This window comes from Scardinius erythrophthalmus (genome assembly GCF_964197995.2).
Source record: "Scardinius erythrophthalmus genome assembly, chromosome: 5".
In the NCBI taxonomy this organism is placed as follows: Eukaryota; Metazoa; Chordata; class Actinopteri; order Cypriniformes; family Leuciscidae; genus Scardinius; species Scardinius erythrophthalmus.
The window spans coordinates 25,060,478-25,077,933 of NC_138225.1; the positions used below are offsets into that span (position 1 = coordinate 25,060,478).

General features: G+C 36.8%; 1 protein-coding gene across 1 annotated transcript; it reads left to right on the forward strand.

Annotated features, from left to right (window-relative positions):
- Positions 1 to 353: 353 nt before the first annotated feature.
- Positions 354 to 9,382, forward strand: steep1 (STING1 ER exit protein 1). The gene is made up of 7 exons (XM_081365040.1): positions 354 to 617; positions 5,021 to 5,138; positions 5,230 to 5,271; positions 6,697 to 6,841; positions 6,932 to 7,021; positions 7,124 to 7,216; positions 9,113 to 9,382. Exons 1-7 carry the CDS (start codon positions 494 to 496, stop codon positions 9,173 to 9,175), a joined length of 675 nt encoding a protein of 224 aa, XP_081221166.1. The 5' UTR covers positions 354 to 493; the 3' UTR covers positions 9,176 to 9,382.
- The last annotated feature ends 8,074 nt before the right edge of the window (positions 9,383 to 17,456 follow it).

A 17,456-nucleotide genomic window follows, 5' to 3' on the forward strand; every position in this document is an offset into this window, starting at 1 on the left:
CAAGAAGGTAGCTTGTTAAAAAAATCATATTTTTAAACTTATACCTATCATATAAGAACGAATACATTTTGTTTATTCCTGTATATTATTCTGGATGTCAAAATTGTTTTCATGTTTTGATTATCTATTTTTGAGATCTTTACTTTTTTATGTACTTTATTAAATAGGCTACTTTATTTAATTCTAGATTGAGAAACGTGCTTTATTAATAAAATTTATTATTATTATTGATAATATTATATTAACTTCAAGGTCACAAATGAAAAATCACACATCGTAGCTCATCTCAGTCAGCCCTACTGTTGTCAACATGACTCTTGTATTTATTTTTGAAAATATCCACAGCGCCATCTAGAGGAAGCCAGTCAAAAGATATGGGGGCTGCCCTAACGTCACATAACGGCGTCATCACCGGGCGACAACAGGACAGTAAACAAGCCTGAAACCAGATATCACATTCTGATTTTAAAAAGGAAGTAAACGGAGGTTAAATATGCCTAAAGTGGTGTCTCGGAGTGTTGTGTGCTCGGACACCCGTGACAGGGAAGAATATGATGATGGGGAGAAACCCCTGCACGTGTATTACTGTCTGTGTGGCCAGATGGTCCTGGTTCTGGGTGAGTAGCGACAGGCATGATTTCAGCCGTTCAAAACGCGTCCAGCAATTCACTGTGTACATTCAGCGCTTGAATGTAACCACAGGCTTTGATATTAACTGAAGTTTAAGAAATCATTGTGATACCAGTACTTGACACGGTCTCACCCCATCTTGACTTCCAGCGACGCAACAAACTTGAACGCTTGCCGTGTGAAAAGCCTCACTGATTATAATGGGCACGTTTTAGATGGGGTTTGCAGTGTGTCCTTGGGTTTTGCTTATGCCCGGGCTGCGGATTTGGTGGTGTTTCGTTTGTAAACTAATTAACAGTTAGTGATTTTTAATGAATATGTTAGTGAATTAATAGTTTTCGATCAATGCACCGACTCATACTTCGTTCGTTCACTGAAATATTTTCCTTTTAAGCACGTGGCTGTTTGTGTAATAATGCCCCGAACATTCGATTGGAAGAAGAGATAGAGCTTAAAGGAGAACTCCGGTCAATTTTAACATTGAGCTCATTTTTTTGTAAATTTGGACTGCTGTCAATACAGAGAACAACGACAAAAATCGGTGTTGCCTACACCGTGTTATCCTCTTTTTAAAATTTGCACCCTGTTGACTTCAATGGGGCAAGTTTTAAACCTGCTTTTAGCCTCTTAACATCCTTGATGTGTCATTACAAGTGCACAGCCATTGTGAGTGATTCCTTCAGAGTAAACACGAGTGAATCTGACTGCAGTAGATGTGAAAGATATGAATAAAAATGAAGTTAATTCGGCCAGCGCTCATACCTGTATTTACATCCTGTTTTCGGTCAAAGTCCAAAGTAGTCGATTGTCGAGGTCATGCGCATTGGTTTAGTTACCTATGATCACGCGCGTGAACTCGACAATCGACTACTTTGGACTTTGACCGAAAACAGGATGTAAATACAGGTATTTGCGCTGGCTTAAATAACATCATTTTTATTCATATCTTTCACATCTACTGCAGTCAGATTCACTCGTGTTTACTTTGAAGGAATCACTCACATTGGCTGTGCACTTGTAATGACACATCAAGGATATTAAGAGGTTAAAAGCAGGTTTAAAACTTGCCCCATTGAAGTCAACAGGGTGCAAATTTTAAAAAGAGGATAACACGGTTTGTCGTTGTTCTCTGTATTGACAGCACTCCAAATTTACAAAAAAATTAGCTCAATGTTAAAATTGACTGGAGTTCTCCTTTAATAATTAAAATGAATTAAAAATGTCTTAAAGGCGTTATTGTTGTCATTTTTCTCTTTAGCTTGATAAAAATCATTTGAAAATTGAGAACCGATTGTAGATTTTTATTTTTTTTGCCATGCTTTGTGGGGAAATGAGTATGATGCTTACTATTTCTGTAGTATCGTAGCAGACTTACTCTAAACATGTTATTTAGTGTTCATAAGACTTCTTTTAAATCGGAACTGCTCCATTTTTTTAACGAATCTTTTCAGTAAATGATTCAAGGACATAACGACAGCCACGTGTCGCCACCTACTGGCGTAACGATGTAACGTGCCGAAAGAATCAGTGAACTAATCTTTCTGGAACTTATTCAAACGATTGAAAAAATTGTGATGAATCAAAATCTTACCCATATTCAGATTAGTCCTCTAACTTCAGTGTGTTCTCCTCTCACCTGTCTTCACTGGAAATTGGTTGAATGTGTGAACAGGGAAACGCTTTTAGAGCAGGCGGACTGATATTTCACACAGCAAGGCTTTGTTCCGCTCAGCCTCACTTATGTTGTGAATATTGTCGTTTAGGTGTCATTTTATACGTCTGACACTTCAGAATGTGTTATCCTTTACTTTTGCCTAGGGACTTGATATGAGAAGGGGGGGCATCCCGGAACAGGAATGTCTGTGTTATCTAGGGTCTTGTTCCCTGAACAGCTTTCTTTTTTTTTCTGAAGAAAGACAAGCATAAATATTATTGAAAGCCAAAATATAAAATGTAATGTAATCCACTATTTTGTAGAGAATAATGATATAATGACAATAATGAATAATTTCAAAATGACAATTTTCGCCTGAGATTTTGAGCCAAATTCCAGGGGGTAAAATTGACTTACGAAGATGGTTGCATCATTATTTTATTTTTACATGGAGATTGGTAGGTCTATTAGTAAAATATGTTGACTTTAGCTAACCAAAAGTGAGTCACTTTGCATACAGCTGATACTTTTTTCTTTTAAAGAGGAATATCTAAACAAATAATGTTAAAACTAGAAATGTATCTAATTTTTTCTATCAACACAATTGCATAGAACATACCTGTCTGAGTGCCACAAATATTCTTTTTCCAAGCACAGCACTTTTTGATTTCTCAGTATGATTTTAGATTCTTAGGTTCTTAACAAACTTTTCTTTTGAAATCTTCATTTTCAATGCCCTATATGGTTCAATCCCATATGGGGATCTCAATGCAGCTCCATGTTCAAATTGTTGAATTTTACCCATTTTCAATGCTCAAAAACTAAATGCAGGTCACTTTGCTTACAGCTGATACTTATTGCATTTAAAGGGGAATGTTTGAAGAATATATAATTATGAAACCAGAAAAGTATCTTGTTTCCCTCTATCAAATGAATTGCATACAACACACCAGACTGAGTGCCAAAAATGGACTGAAATGGTCAAGTTGAGTCACATTAACTTGCTCTCAAAAGTGTAATTATAAAAATCTATATTTGAATCAGTTTCAGGGATATTTAAAAGGAGGAATTTTTTTTTTCCATTATAACAGCTTCTGAAGCTACCAAGAGTTCAAATAAGCAGTATTGTAACTACATGTTACCGCATTGACATCCCAATATCTCTGGCATTGAACCATATAGTCATAAATGAAGATTCCAAAAGAAAAGTTAATTAAGAATTAGAATCTCTAGATAGATATTGCATTATATCTTTAATTTAATCTTTAAACTTTGGAAAAAGAATACTTCTGGCACTCAGACAGGTATATTCTATGCAATTGTGTTGATAGAAAAAAACTAGATACATTTCAGGTTTCAGTATTATTTGTTGTTCAGATATTCCTCTTTAAAAGAAAAAATTATCAGCTGTATGCAAAGTGACCCACATTTGGTTTTCAACCGCTAAAAATGTGTATACAATTGACCAATATACTCATGGAGTCACATTAAGATCTCCATATCTCTGGGATTGAATCATATAGGGCCTTTCAAATGAAGATGCTAAATCAAAAGCTTGTTAAGAAACAGAATCTAAAAGGATATTAAGATATCTTTAATACTTCTGGAGTTACAAGCATGCAAACTTGGGGCAAAACAGTGCTTGTTCCCATTTTTGAACATTCACTGTTGGCATATAAGTCAACAGATTTAACCAACAGACCTACCCATCTCAATTTATAAATAATATAATAATAATGCTGCCAATGCCATCTTTTTAAAGTCATTTTTACCTCCTGTAATTTAGCTCCAAATCTCAAGTAAAAATTGTATATAATATTTTGTCATTCTTCATTTATGTATTTCTTTCACCAGATTTTATTTTTATCAAAATACATTTTTAGCTGGGGACCTCTGGTTGAATTGACACGGAATGACCCTTTATTATATTAATAATCTCACTTCATGATATCCTGAGGTGAAAATCCCTTTGAGATGTCCTGGTATTTCATGAATTGATGGCTCGTTTTGCCTTCAAGTAATTACTGCCTTCTCCGAGACAGTTGGAGACTTATTCACCTCAGCAAGAGTGTGATCATGGACAATTTATTTGAAATATTCAGAAGCTGAGGATAATTAACATGTCATTGTTCTGCTTTTCATTTGTATAGTGTTATTCATTTATTTCCGGAAATGAAAAACGAGTGTGATTATACTAGCTCTCTGTGGTATTTATGTTCATTATAATGCTTATGAAATTAAATGTCATAAAGGTGAATCATTTTCAAATCTCCAAACCTGTATGACTTAGTTTCTTTTGTGAAACATAAAAGAGGATATTTTGAGAAATATCTCTGTTTTTGTCCATGCAATGGGTTTTAGCAAAACTGTTTGTCATACAGGTTTGGAACAACTTGAGGGTGAGTAAATGATGACAGAATTATTGTTATATTTGGGTGTACTTTCCTTTTAAAAAGTAATATTAATAACTACACTATGATTAATTTCAACTAAATGTAACTTATACTACAATAAAGCCTTGTCTACAATCAATAGACTAACATTGCAGACATCTGAATGTTCTACAATCTAGATGATATCTATGGGGAAAGGTCAGTGAGAACATACTGGTCGATAGGGCATCAACTTTCTGCTTTACAAAAGTCTATAGGTTTTGTATGTTGGTCCTGCAGTGTGTGTGCTTTGTGTAAGAAGTAAAGAAGAGAAAGATAATTAAGCTCCTGTGTTCCTTTTTAGACTGTCAGATAGAGAAATTACCCATGAGACCTCGGGACAAAGCCAGGGTGATTGATGCAGCAAAACACGCCCACAAGTTCTGCAATGTGGAGGAAGATGAGGCTGTGTACTTGAAAAGGTCTGTGTGTCTATGAGTTTGTGTTGAAGTTGGGTATTGATTAAGGTAGGGATTGATTAAGATCCATTAACCGCTGTATGTTCCTGTGCAGGTCAGAGGGCATCGAAAGACAGTTTCGCAAAAAATGTGGAAAGTAAGTGAGCCTGTATACCCATTTCACAAAACCTCACAGCACACACAACATGCATAAAAAATGCACAATATTAAAGTGTAAACCGTGTGAAGCATGTTACATACAAGACACAATTATACATCACTTGATTACAGAAACAATATAGGCTACTCAATTATAACCTAAAATTATTTCATCGCACAGCTCTCTGGAATACTTGATTTTCATTGGTCAGTTGTGCCATATTGCGGTTAAATGTTTTTTATTGGGTAATGACCATTAACTGTATTTTGAAAACTATTAATACTTTATTCGTCAAAGATGCATGAAGTTGAACAAAAGTGATAGTAAAGACATCTGTAATTTTACAGAAGATTTCTGATAAAAATAAATTCAAATAAATGCCGTTGAACTTTCTATTCATCAGAGAATCCTGAAAAAAAAGTTTCATAGTTTCCACAAAAATATTAAGCAGCACAACTGTTTTCAACATGGATAATAATAAGAAATGTTTCTTGAGCACCAAATCAGCACATGCAAATTCATCTTTGCCATCACAGAAATAAATTACATTAAAAAAATATATATATATATGATACAAGATCCTGATCGCTGTGTCTGAGCTTCAGAATCCTGTCCATATAATTTAGCCTTGAAATGTATGACTCATAAAAACCATGGCCTTTTCTTAATCATAATATCTCTTAATCATAAATAAGCATGTACAACAGTCAGTCCTGAGCTTCCTGTGTCACCATAATGACTCTGCCATGCACAAGAGGATGACTTCAAGGCTTAGAGAATAATTGCAACAAGTTTGATTCTTGTCTGAGTCAGCTGATCTGACTATTCTCATATGTCAACACTAAGAGTCAACACTTGATGTGTTCTCATACGTCAACAACAGGTTTGGGTAATCTGCAGGGGTTGTTTTTTTATCTTAAGAACCATGTTTTCTTTCAAAGTTTTTTTTTTGTTATTGATTTTTACAGTATACATCACATTTAACAATCCCCTAACCCTCAACATCAAATCTCTAGAGTAGCATCCCATACTGTCCATTAATTCAGAGAGGAATTGTAAGTAGAAGAACTGAGCATACATGTATACATGCCTACATGCATCAACCTCTAACAGAATATAAAAACTGATACCTGTACACACACTGGGAAGAGAGAAAATAAAATAAATAAATTATATGTGTGTGTGTTTATATATATATATATATATATATATATATATATATATATATATATATATATATATATATATATATATACAAATATATACTTTTATATAAAAATATATAATGTATAATTAAAAATAAATAAAACATCCAATAATAGTGCATTATTAAAACAGACTTATCAACATACTGAACATAGTGTGTGTGTGTGTGTGTGTGTGTGTGTGTGTGTGTGTGTGTGTGTGTGTGTGTGTGTGTAGGTGTGGTCTGCTCTTGTTTTATCAGCATCAGATGAAGAGCACTCCAGCGACATTCATTGTGGATGGAGCGCTGGTGAAGTTCGGCCAGGGTTTTGGCAACACAAGCGTATACAGCCAGAAACAAGAGGCGCCAAAGAAAGTCAGGGTAAGACACCAAGTTTCTTATTTGAAAAGGTGTAAGAGAATAGCAGAATATAAGGTCAACAATATTCATATACATGCATGTGTCTTGAAGGTTATGATGACAAAGCGCACCAAAGACATGGGCAAGTTCAGCTCGGTTACTGTTTCAACGATTGATGAAGAAGAGGAAGAGATTGAAGCGGTGAGTTTAAGTTCATCAGCTGCCCATCAGGCCTGACTCATCTCTTACATCATATCTCTTTGTTGAAAAGCTGTGATTGATTTTGATTGGTTTATCCTACAGCGGGAGGTGGCGGACTCTTATGCCCAGAATGCCAAAGTGATTGAGAAACAGCTGGAGAGGAAAGGAATGAGCAAGAGACGACTTCAGGAGCTGGTAAGCGCACACACAGGGAGATGAAAGAAGAGGCGATGTGTATTCATGCTTGAGGCAGATTGAAACTTTAATAAAGTCTGCACAGCTAATGAATTTAATGTTAAAGATGACAGAGACCCCGTACACATACAAACGTGTGGAGTGTGGAGATAAGTGTTTCTGAGTCACACTGGAAACACATACCCACACACAAATTAGGCCAGAGGTTCCCAAACTGGGGCCACAGAGTTATAAAAAGGGGCGACGCTGCAAGGCTACGGGATAGTGTAGAGTCAGCAGATTGTTATGCAAAAGAAACCTCTTCAGGGAGATACAAGACACTATTGTGAAATTATCCCACTTATACAGATACTTGCTACATAATTAAAAAATTGAACACAAAATATAGATTTGACATTAAATACTCATTTCTGATTCTTCAATCGCACCATCCAAACTCAAGCGGGTACTGGGAGTTGTATTGAGGTAATAAAATTTTTATTACCTCAATACAACTCCCAGTACCCGCTTGAGTTTGGATGGTGCGATTGAAGAATCAGAAATAAGTATTGCATGGAACCGTGATAAAATATAAATGAATGATCCATGGTTATGCACTAAGTATGGACAAGTTTGTGAAAGGACTGCCAGGTAAACGTAAAGCAGACAATGAATCTACTTCAAACTCACTACTAGCCTTCCAAAACTAAGTGTCTACACCTGATGCGACAGGGGGACGTGACAAAAGCAAATAGAACCCATTATAATTAGTGATGCTGTCTAAAATGTATCTGACGCAACTCAACAAATTTCTGACAGTAAACTGATGCCCCGTTGTATTTCCGATGTACTCCAAGCGCTCACACTACTCTTGACACAAAGGAAAAATGGATTTGCAACTTTCGGTTTGACGCATCCTGTGTGGACAGCTTTATCAAGCGTTTTCAGTTCAACATGATGCAACAACCATCGTTCATGAAGCCTTTGGACTTCAAACATCATAGACTCATTTGAAAGGAAACATTTGTCAGTTTGTTGTCATATCGTCAGAAATAATTAAATCAATGATAAAATTCAGAGATTTATGGAACATTTTTAAGACCATGCAGCGATTTCATTTAAAGGAGACTAAAATGCTAACCGTTTTTAGCTAAGCACACCATCAAAACACAAGTTATGAGAATAACAGCATATTTTACTCCAAAATCACATTATAGCATCCGTCGAGTGATTGAAATAACTTTCTTCTGTGAACTGATGTGGCTTCTTATCAGAAAATGAGGCAGAAATTATATTATTTTATAGTATTCTATACAGTGATAAAGGTGATACAGTGTCGATTAGCATTGCATTATAAATATATATATTATCCTTACGAAAATAACTAAGATGGCTTGAAGAACACAGATGAACCATATACTGTCACAATGGTGTGTTAATTCTCTTCATGTTTACTCAGTCAAAATGTCTCTATCTGCATTTTGTTCAACTAAAGAGATAGCTGGATGTCTTTGTCCATATTAGGGGTTTCCTGGAATGCCAAAAGTGTAATACATCTATGGGTCTCACTTGTGGACTTTCTGCACTAGGGCACCTTATGAAGGTCAAGTGTGACTGTGAATGCAACAAATTACATGTGAGAGTTTAGCGTTCCATGATACTCACATCACCCTGCTTTGGGTAAAATTACAACAAAAATATTCTTCTCTAAAGATATTTGGAGTAAACATGTTTGATATGTGAATGGTAATATTACCATTTACCATCTTTAAAACCACAAAGGAAAAAATCACAAGTTCGAGGATGTGGTATCAGAGACTGACTTGTATGAGAATGTGAGGATGTTTTATATCACAGTGTCATAAATGGGTGTGTGTTTGTTTGTGTGTGATCTGAGTGCTGTTTCTCTTCACACAGGCGGAACTCGAGGCCAAGAAAGCCAAGATGAAGGGAACTCTCATCGACAACCAGTTCAAATGAAGATAGTGTAAATGAGAGAGAGAGCAAATTGATGTGTTTGCATGGAGCTGCTGGAAAGTGTGTGTATATTTGTGCAGTTGTGTATGTAGGAAGGTATTGGTTTTTTTCTTTTTTACTTTCACTTTATTTTTATTACAAATGTGTTTAAATGTTTGAATTGAAAAAATGTTTTTCATGCTATTCTTTATTAAAGTAAAATCTACAGAATGCCATTGTCAGCTGTCAAAATATATATATTTTTTTATCAATCATACATGTGCAGAGTTTGTGGGACTTTTTGTTTTTCAAACATATTGATTACTGTTCATAATTCCCATTGTGCTATAATTTCAGAGCTACTGTGTTTGTGATGTGTTTGTGTGTTCTTTGAGTCATGTCGAGTTTTGTAGGCAAAATTGATCAAGCAAATTACTGGAAGTGCCATGTGGACAAAACCTAGAGAACCTCTGGAGAGTGGTGATGTGCACCTGCAGGAAGACAGGTGTGTGTATTTGTATGGCTGGGCCAGTGTTTCTCAGTCTTATGTGTGATTAACGATCAGATTCCGGATCAGTGAATAGTACATGAGCTTTATTTCACACCTGTACAGACCCCAGTGTGACATTGCACCGGCACAGGTGCAGTTAATCGCCCCTCATGCTGGTCAGGCATCATGAAATGAACCAATGAAGGGCTCAGCTGCTGCTGACTTTTGAATTGATTTGGATGTTGTTGTTTTATTTTATATAAACAATGTGCCTACAGAGCATAAGCGGTTTGGTGGATGGATGAATCATCATCTACATATGAAATCTTTGACTTCCCCTAATATATTTGCTGTAGTAGTAATATGAGAATGTTGTAAATAGGACAAAGACATATGCAAATGAAGATTTGTATTAAAACCTCTTCATTAGGTGCTTTTTAAAATGACAGTTCTGTACTGTAATCAGTAATGCTGTTTTAGGCTAAAAACAAAGGTCATGTGTTGGAGTTGTTTGGTGGTATAATGAGAGAAATTAGGCATGCAGGCCTGCTGCGAATGCATCACTGATGAATACATTTTATTTGAGAAAATGTGTTAATTTTGATTAATTGTTAGTAAGGGTTTCAGGGTTTTAATCTTCTGAGAGTTTCTGGTGGTGAACAGATTCTCTGCAGCCATGTACATGACTGTTTCTTCAACTTCATAGACTTGCATAGGCTATATATTAAAACTATAGTAGCAGCAGGTTCCTGTGGGGAAAAAAGGAGAACGGACATGAGGAATTGGGAGCAAATGCAAGGAAATAGACCAGTGGATACTTGACCGTAATCCTCAGGTCTGTGTCTTGTAAAGTAGCGCTCCTTTTGGTGTTTCCAGTGAGAGTGCCTTCATGATTGAAATTGAAAGTCCGCTCAGCAGACAGTGTCTGATCAGTCTGTTTGGAGGTCTGCCGGCGGAGAGTCCGTAACACCAACCTCCTGTTAATCACTCTCTGGCAAGGAAACAAAAGCACAAGCATTAATTTCAGTCGAGAGAAGAATATCTACCACTCCTGTCTACACTGGCATTTATATCCTTGTCTAGAAGATTGGTTGAATGCCATCAGCTAGGCTTCTGTGATTGCACCTCAGCTGGTTTGTGTGTGTTGCCAGGGGTGACAGTTGATTAGCTGTGTGTGTGTGTGTGTGTGTGTGTGTGTGTGTGTGTGTGTGTGTGTGTGTGTGTGTGTGTGTGTGTGTGTGTATGCAGATCCCATTCCAGAATTGCAGGTACATTTGAAGTAGCGAACGAAACAAAATTTTTTTTATTTCTATTTCTGTTTAACCTTTTTTTATTATCACCCTTCAGATTTAATATTTTCAGTATTTGTTGAACTTAAAATTGTAAGATTTAAAATATTAATTCAGAGATAATTATTTCTGACTGGCATATAACTAAAAAAATCAAAGGGATGTAAACGGGTAATGGACGGGGTCCCCCTACAGGGCGGGGCCCATGGGCTGCAGCCCAGTCAAGCTCAATAGTAAGTCCGGCCATGGATATCATGTCGTCTACTCTAAACCTGGCATAGGGTCGGCATCTCGTCGTGCCCTGTATTGGCACTTTTGGCCCCCATGAAAACTTTAAGAGCAGTAACACTGACCTGGATTACCTAGCTCCTTTTACTTCATCCTGCATTAAGAACTGTTTTCTGGGATCAGAACCTCAAATTTGAAAAACAAATAAATGCGGTGATTAGTTCTTGTTTTTTCCAGGTACGTCTTCTCTCTAAGATTAAAGATGATTTACATCATCTCGTTTGGATTATTGTAAGTCTATGGCATGTCCAAATACTCCATCGCAAAATTCCTCAAAAGAAAACGTCAATTTGATCACGTTTCTCCAATTTTGAAATCGCTGTATTGGCAACCTGTGCATTGAGTTTAAAATTCTTCTTTATGTTTTTAAATCCTTAAATAATCTGGCTCTGAGCTACTCTGTCCATACAATCCCACATGAAATCTGAGGTCTAGTGATAAGAGACTTTTATCTGTCCCCAGATCACATTTAAAGGATAGAGGAGATACAGCCTTTGCCATTGCCGGCCCTAGGCTGTGGAACAGCCTTCTGGTTTATATCAGATCGGCACAGTCTTTAAATCTTCTCTTAAAACCTACTTTTTTTCCTTAGCTTTTAATTCATTGTGAGCTTCTGTCATGAATGTGTGGTTCGCCCTTGTCTCCTTATCTTATGTTTTGTTCAGCACTTTGGTCAGCCATGTTTGCTGTTTTTAAAGGGGAACTGAAACGAACAAAATATAATTCGATAACATGTTGGTTATTAAAATTGTAAACAAATTAATTCAAAAATAATGTTGAAAACAAAACATATATGACGTTTTTCCCAATACTGAAATGTACATTTGTTGTTGTTAGAGCGCAGCCGTGTTATGTCAGGCTACTCTACTGCTACTCTGAACTGAATGATTTTGACTGTACAACATTTTTTAACTGTACAAGTTAACACTAAAAACAGCATTTAAGTAAGAAATTGAATCATCAAATGAAATAATAAAACTGCATATTCTTCACTGTATGAATTAAACGTGTATATATATATATATATATATATATAATTTTATATTTCATTTTATTTAAATGAAAATGTTTAAAATGTTTTTCCAAAAAAAAAAAAATAAATGTGTTGGACATTGTCAGTAGATAAAAGTTGTGTTTGTACAGTGTAATGAACAAATGATTATATATTTTGTTAAACAGATCTTCAGTAATTCCCTTCAGACTTATTGACAGTGATAATGTGGTTAATTCTGAATTTGGTTTACAGACAGAAAAGAATCACTTAGAGCAGAGGTCTTCATTCCTGCTCCTGGAGAGCCACTGTCCTGCAGAGTTTAGTTCCAACCTGCTTCAGCACACCTGCATTTGAATACTTAAGTGATTCTGAAGAGCTTGATGAGCTGATTCAGGTGTGTTTAATTAGGGTTGGAACTAAACTCTGCAGGACAGTGGCTCTCCAGGAGCAGGAATGAGTATGTGGGACTTAGAGAGTGTGCGTATACTCTTAATAAACAATAGGGCCTACATGGGCCTGTATTAAAAATGTTTCCAAGCATTAACACAGTGGGACATGAAACATGAATATAACAGGATAATCTCTCTGTAGGAGGGTCCAATAGGTGTGCGTGTGTGCTTGTGGGTAAAGGTCAACATGTGATAATTTTAATCAGTTTCAATAGTGTCTTGTGAAGATCCTGCAACTAATTACAAACCGCAAGGAAGACAACACACTAACATAAGCTTTGAATACATTTTAAACAGACTGCAGCAGCTTCTGTGGTCTGGCATTTCATTTTCTGCCTATGATTTGTCTAGTAAGCCTGACACATGGCTCCTCAAGACAATCTAACACTCAAATACTCCACTGAGCTCTGCTGCACATCGTCTCTCCTCATGGACTCGGGAGAGCGGCCAACGGAGACAGCGGGTGAGCGGGAGACTGCAAGAGCTTATCAATCCTGGAGATTGCAGTGAGTTAGAATAAAGGGATAGTTCACCCCAAAATGGAAATTTTGTCTTCATCTACTCACCCTCAAGTTGTTCCATACCTGTATGAGTTTCTTTCTTCTGTTGAACACAAAAAAATAGGATATATTTTGAAGAATGCTGGTAACCAAGAAAAATAAATAAATACCATCAACCGTCTGGTTACAAACATTCTTCAAGTTTATATTCTTTTGTGTTCAACAGAAGACAGAAACTCATTCAGGATTGGAAAATTTTGAGGGTGAGTAAATAATGATCGAATTTTCATTTTTGGGTTAACTATCCCTTTAGTCTTGAAAGGGTCCTCTAGTCTCTGTGTAGCCTATTGAAAGCAGATTTATCACCGCGTGTGACATGAATAATCAAAGTTTAGGCTATAGCCTACGTTTGAGGTCGTAGAGAGGTGTGTATGAGTATAAGTAACTTCCTGAATATAAAGGGATTTTTTTCCTCAAGTTCATTCTGAGAGTGATGTGTGTGTGTGTGTGTGTGTGTGTGTGTGTGTGTGTGTGTGTGTGTGTGTGTGTGTGTGTGTGTGTGTGTGCGTGTGTGTAATTGATGGGGGATTGTAGGTGTTAGTGCAGATATAAGCATGTTGATGGGGGTCGGTGTGTGAGTGTTGACAGGGCGAGAAGTTATTCTTTGAGTTTGAGGGAAAGATGTGTGTTTCTGTGAGCTAGTAGGTCTATACACTACAGTATATTGCTTATAAGCAAAGTTTTATTTCTTAAATTAATTTTTTTATTTTTTATACCTACATTAATTTCCACATTTCGTTATGTTACAGCCGTATTCCAAAATGGATTAAATAAATCATTTTCCTAAAAATTCTTCATACAATATCCCATAATGACAACGTGAAATAAGTTTGTTTGAAATCTATGCAAATTAATTAAAAATATAAAACGAAAAAAATCACATGTAGGCTACATAAAGCCTTGAGATGTTTCTACAACATGATTGGAGTCCACCTGTGTTAAATTCAGTTGATTGGACATGATATGGAAAGGCACACACCAGTCTATAAGGTCCCAAACCAAGCCGTGATGTCCAAGGAATTGTCTGTAGATCTCTGAGACAGGATTGTATCGAGGCACAGAAAAATTTCTGCAGCATTGAAGGTCCCAATGAGCACAGTGGCCTCCATCATCTGTAAAAGGAAGAAGTTTGGAACTACCAGGACTCTTCCTGCTGGCCTAACCGAGCGATCGGGGGAGAAGCGCCTTAGTCATTGAAGTGACCAAGAACCCGATGGTTAGTGATGGGGACGAGACCGCCTATGCCGAGTCCGAGTCAAGACCGAGTCTTTGAAGGGTCGAGTCCGAGTCGAGACCGAGTCCGTTGGTTTTCAAATTCAGTCGAGACCGAGTCTTTAGGAGTCGAGACCAAGACCATAAAAACATGTCAGTTATCATATTCATGATTTAATATCACCCCAGTTAATCAACAGTTAAGCCTAAAGACTAAGCTAGATTGGGAATTGTTTAGAGGAGCAGTCTTAACGTCTTAATATGGACTATGCTTTTACTATCTATCATTAAAAAAAATCCCTACCACATGCATCATCTTCTGCCTATTTTTCTAAACTGCTTCAACAGTGCTGCTCTGTCATCAACATGTTAAGCCCACCCTGACTTTTTTTAATCATAGTTAGGACATGCAGAGCAAATTAATTTTCTAGTGGTATGTATTCTAGTAGACTACTAGTGATGGGGACGAGACCGCCTATGCCGAGTCCGAGTCAAGACCGAGTCTTTGAAGGGTCGAGTCCGAGTCAAGACCGAGTCTTTGAAGGGTCAAGTCCGAGTCAAGACCGAGTCTTTGAAGGAACAAGTCCGAGTCGAGTCCGAGAAAGCAGAAATCGGTCTAGAGGACCGGACTCGAGTACTACATCACTACCGATGGTCACTCTGACAGAGCAGAGTTTATCTGTGGAGAGAGGAGAACCTTCCAGAAGAACAACCATCTCTGCAGCACTCCACCAATCAGGCCTGTATGGTAGAGTGGCCAGACGGAAGCCACTCCTCAGTAAAAGGCACATGACAGCCCGCATGGAGTTTGCCATCATTCGTCTGATGAAACCTGAATGGCAAGCGTCATGTCTGGAGGAAGCCAGGCACCGCTCATCACCTGGCCAATACCATCCCTACAGTGAAGCATGGTGGTGGCAACATCATGGTGTGGGGAAATTAAATTCACCCTGAATTAAATGAGAATTTTCCATGGAAATATCTGGAGGTTTGCTTTTATTTGTAATTTTTTTTTTTTTTTTTTTTTTTTGACCGTCCTACAACACCAAGGATCTTTGAATATTTGATTCAGGGATCAGAAAAAGCTCAGTAACTAAATATTATGCTTTTATTTGAAAGGGGAAAAATCAGTGGCAGTTAATTTAATTACATTTTATCAGATTGTTGTATAATATTTACCAGCATAGCTGCATCCTTGAAGTCTGAACCAGCTGTGGGTGGAGACCCGTCTATGGTGGAGACTGTAAAAATTATGATCTCCACATGCCCTCTAGTGGCCATTTTAATGAAAATCACATGATCACAATTAAGGGATTAGCTGTACTCCAGTGATAACCTACTGAAGCCGGATTTGTGTAAATTAGAAAGGTAAAACGTAATGACTTTCACTCTTAGTCATACATTTTAATGGGTTTAACATTTAGACAAGCCTATGGGAGCTCAAAATGTCTATGTCTAGAAGTGTATCATGGTGGATTGTTCAGGGTATGAGCAGTGATTTAAAGTGAGACAAGAACTAAGAAATTAAAACCAAAATATTGTGTTACAGTTTGTGTGTGAGCCAGTACCTGGAGAAATTTAGCGTTCACCATCTCATTGACAAGTGTCTGCTGTGCAAATATGCTTTTTGCAGTCAGATGGTGTGTTATGTACTCACCTCAGAGAGCTGTAATCTCACCTCCATGATCAAGAACAGCCACATTTTGTTTCTCTGATAGATAATTAATAGGTTTAGAACATAAATATTATAGACATAAAAACAGACACAACACAACCTCTCCCCATCTGTTCAAACACACACACACACACACACACACACACACACACACACACACACACACACACACACACACACACAAACAACTCTCGGGCTACTCGTTCTCCCTCAGACATAAACACAACTCACAAGCAGAAATTGACAGTGTTGTATTTTATTGCATTGTACATTGTGTTTATTTTTTCCTTAAGCAACAGAGGAGCTGCTCCCTGTACCTTAACTTTTTCCATTGTGCATTTCTGGCTGAAAACAAATGCTAAGTATAATCAAACAAACACATGGAACTGGAGGATTTTTACTGCACAACATGAGTTTTTTCAGTTGTAATTGAATGGGCCTGACTATAGCAGCTTCACTTTTTGAGTCTTCTGACTCTGAGTGATTGTATAGCTCACATCCAGTTATCTCACATTTAATTAGGAATATCCAATCTTTGTCACTATACAGCCAGACAATCAAGACAGACATCATCAGAGACAATTTATCTGTGAAATTTGTATTCAAAGTATTCAAAGCTCACTTTCAGTACCTACCTTAATGAGATAGGCTAAGGAGTGATTTAGCTGCAGGGTTTAGCTTTATAGATTATCATTTAAAGAAATTAGCCTATGCTTTGTTAAAAGTTATCTTTTGCTTAAAAGTTTCTTTTAAGTTTTTTTATTTGCACATGTAGCCTATCTTTATTAGCTGTAATGTCATGTAGAAAAATAAATGACCTTTATCTCTTTAAAAGTGGATTCATAAATTTGTCAATAAAAATATTTTGCACAAAAAATAGTTTTGAGAACGTTTAAAATGTAAAATATGTAGCCTAATAAATGCTGTATTGCATGACCTCATGGGGGCTGTCATGTTGAGATCACTGTATACACTTTAAAAATAGCAAATTTGCTTTTGCATGATGTTGATTTACACTGGTTACGTTGGTTGATTTAAATTAACATTTTATTTTAAATTAAAGGGGTACTGCTGGCAAAATGGGCTCAGGGCATTCAATAAATCTTGGTTGCCTTTGCAGTAGAAAGGTGAAAAAATTGAAATGGGTGCTATACCTGACTAGAGAAAACAAAGAAAAAAGGCTGTTGTCTTCCCTTTTGCCAAAACAGTGTGTCCCATCGGGTAATCAAAAGTTCTACACACACTTGGTCTTCACGCACACTTGAACACTTGGGCCAAATACAGGAAATACATAATTTAACTAGACAAGTAGACAAAAGCTAAGGAACTAAATAAGCTAATAGACAAG